General features: G+C 58.9%; 1 protein-coding gene across 1 annotated transcript; it reads left to right on the top strand.

The window, feature by feature from the left end:
* The first annotated feature begins 1,179 nt into the window (after nt 1–1,179).
* PHLDA2 (pleckstrin homology like domain family A member 2) lies at nt 1,180–2,570 on the top strand. The gene is made up of 2 exons (XM_082318633.1): nt 1,180–1,674; nt 2,187–2,570. Exon 1 carries the CDS (start codon nt 1,241–1,243, stop codon nt 1,637–1,639), a length of 399 nt encoding a protein of 132 aa, XP_082174759.1. The 5' UTR covers nt 1,180–1,240; the 3' UTR covers nt 1,640–1,674; nt 2,187–2,570.
* Nucleotides 2,571–3,102: the final 532 nt, after the last annotated feature.

Genomic DNA, 3,102 nt, shown 5'->3' with positions numbered 1-3,102 from the left:
CTGCATGAAGTACATATAGCTGAGCAAATACTGCTTTGGAAACAGCATGAATAAGTTCATTAAGGCAGCCCTGCCCTCAGCTGCAGCATCAAGGCAACAACTAGGAAGCTGGAGCAGCCTTGTGTCAACTGTTGTAAAAGGGTGACAAAATGAATGGTGTAGAAGAGGAAGGGACGGCAGGCTTGCACATGCTTCTTAAGTATCACCTCCAACCACCACAGCCTTTACTGATTTTCCCGTGGTGCTGGGCACTGGCCAGACTATAACAAACTGTGGTCCCTTCCCTGGGGGAAGGTTGGAGGGGGAAGAAAATGGGATAAATCTGGTGATTGCAGGGGACAACAAAAAAGATAAGGGGGAGCAGTGTTAATGCAAAACTGCAGAGGTGGGGAAAGGATGCAGGAAGGGCTGATGGTGATGGTGCAGAGTTGGCTCGATGCAGGGCCTCAAACGAAGCTGGTGGGCTTGGCCAGGTCCTGGCTGAGCCTCCTGGGGTAGCCAGGGGCTGGGCCCCAAACTAAACGCCCATGGGGTGCCCATGGGAGATGGCAGCGGCCTGCCACTGGCAGCGCACAGGCCGCTCTGCACCAGGTGGAGATGGTGCCAGGGCAGACCCAATGTGGCAGAGATGCCCGGGCCCAGGACCACAGGGCCGTGGTTTTGGGAGCATCGTGTACCCCAGAGTGGACCTGAGGTGCGGCAGGGAGTGCTCAGAGGGGCAAGATGGGGCTGCATCAGGTCACAGCGGCCCCCTCCTCACCGGGGGTCTGTCCCTGCTGGACAGAGAAAACAAACGGGGGGAAAGGGGGCAGAACTGGGGTCCCCTCCCGGGGCGGCCGCTGTCCCCCTGCCCACGGCGGCAGCTGAGATGGGGGCCCTCGGGGAGCACCCACCTCCCCACACCCAGCCCGCCGAGGCGGGGCAGCACCCAGCACCCTCTCCTTGCCCCCCGGGGTGCCCCCGCCGCGCCCCCTCCCCGCAGCCCCGCAGCCCCGCGCCGGCGGGCGGCGGCGGGCGGGGAGCGCGGCCCGGGGGCGGGCGGGAGGCGGGGCGGCGAGGGGGCGGCGGGCCGGGCTCCCCGGGGGAGGCACCGGAAGGCGCCCGGCGCTGATTCATTGCAATAAATTGTTCCCGTCGCGGCGAGGCTCGGTCATCGCCGCCTGAGCCGGAGCAGGGGCCGCAGCTGGAGCCGCAGCGGAGCCGCCGCCGGAGCCACAGCCGCAGCCGCCCGGGAGGGAGGATGAAGATGCAAGCCGAGGTGATCCGCGAGGGCGAGCTGGAGAAGCGGAGCGACAGCCTTTTCCAGCTGTGGAAGAAGAAGCTGGTGGTGCTGACCAAGGACAGCCTCAGCCTCTTCCCCGACGGGCACAAGCGGGCCAAAGGCAAGGAGCTGGGCTTCGGCTCCATCCTCAAGGTGGACTGCGTGGAGCGCACGGGCAAGTACATCTACTTCACCATCGTCACCAAGGACCGCAAGGAGATTGACTTTCGGTGCCCGGACCAGAGCTGCTGGAACGCCTCCATCACCATGGCCCTCATCGACTTCCAGAACAAGCGGGCCATCCAGGACTTCAAGAGCCGCCAGGAGATGGAGCAGGCGGCGGGCGCCCAGGAGCGGCGGCTGGCCCGGGCGCCCTGAGCCGCCGCCGCCCGCCCCGGCCGGCCCGGCCCCAGGTGAGCCCCTCCACGGCCCCCAGCCCGCTCCTGCCTGGGCTTTTAATTTTTTTTTTTTTAATTTTTATTATTGCTCCCGCCTGCTTGGGGAAATCAGACGGGGAGGGGCGGCGGGGCTCCCCCGGCGCCGCTCACCCCTTTTTTTCCCCGGAGGGACCCCGCCGCCGCCCCCCGCTCGCCGCCGGCCCGCGGGGGGCCCGGCCGCACCCCGAAAGCGGGGCGCGCTGCCCCGTCGCTTCCGCGCAGGAGTTTCGGGGCTCGCTCCCCCTTTCCCCATGCGGCGCTGGGACTTTCTGGTGGGAGCCGGGCTCCTGCAGGGCGCTGAGAACTGCGGCTGTTAGGGAGGAAATAAGAACTGGCACTTGGCAGTGCTTTCCTTACGGAATCTGCTAAAACTACGATAGCCGCGAAAATAAATGCTGAACACTTACTCTCCCTGTAGAGCCCCCTCTTTTTTTTCTGCCTCGCTGTCCTGTTCGTTTAACTAACCTGCTTTCTCTTTCTGCCTTCAGAGCATACCACTGGAAGATAAACCAGATCAAGTGTCTTGGACTGAAATGGGACAGGGTACCAATGAAGGAAAGCGAAGAAGAGAGCTGGAAGCAGCTTGGTTTTCTCCAAGCCGGTGGAGGCTGCTGAGCAAAGAGCCCTGAGCTTTGCCTGAGATGCATTTAAAGAAAAACCAAAGACTGTTCGTAAAGGACTTCTAGTGAAGCGGCCACGTGTTTTGAGTGGCACAGCTTTGCGAACGATTATCTTCTATTTATGAGACGCTAGGAAGATTCAACACTGACTGTGTTAAACACAATTTAAATTATTTGTAGTATCTATATTTGTATTTATTTTGATGAATGTCTTTCAGCAGTTACTGGTCTTAATATTGCTTTTGCATTAATATGTCCATTCCAAATAAATTACTTGAAATGTTCACTTTTTATTACTATACTCTGGGCTGCAGTAACTTTTGTTGATGCATGTTTGTGGAGCAGGCAGTGGCGTAGTGGCTTAAAAAGAGTGAGTGAGCTCAGCTTTTTGGTGCCCTGGACTGGGCAGTAGGAGGTGGAGAAAGCCCAGATAACCTATTTGCGTTTGACCTCGTCTCCCAGCCAGGGAGGGAAAGCGTGTTGAGGTCCAATTCTGGTCAGTGGTGGAAATAAAAAAGCCTACTACAATTTGGATAAGCGCCGCTTGTGAAGCGCTTTCCCATATAATTGAGTAATGGGAGCTACAGAATGCACAAGAGCTCCCTGCGACTATAAAACGCTGCTGCCTGCTCGCGCCCCACATCCTTCCCCCGGTCCCCATAGCTCAGTGCTGTGCTAAGGCAGAAAACTGGATTCTTGATTTCGGAATAACCCAGTGCCAACGCTCCATGGGATTCCCCAGCTTTGCAACAAAGCAAGCTGAACTCCTCGGTCTCTCCTCTTC

The sequence above is a fragment of the Platalea leucorodia genome (assembly GCF_965183815.1).
Source record: "Platalea leucorodia genome assembly, chromosome: 7".
Lineage (NCBI taxonomy): Eukaryota > Metazoa > Chordata > Aves > Pelecaniformes > Threskiornithidae > Platalea > Platalea leucorodia.
Note: the sequence above shows the minus strand (reverse complement) of the source record. Positions and strands in the feature narration are given on the sequence as shown.

What these genes read in the sequence shown, in the direction of transcription:
- PHLDA2 (XM_082318633.1), top strand. Translation starts at nt 1,241, where the DNA reads ATGAAGATGCAAGCCGAGGTGATCCGCGAGGGCGAGCTGGAGAAGCGG.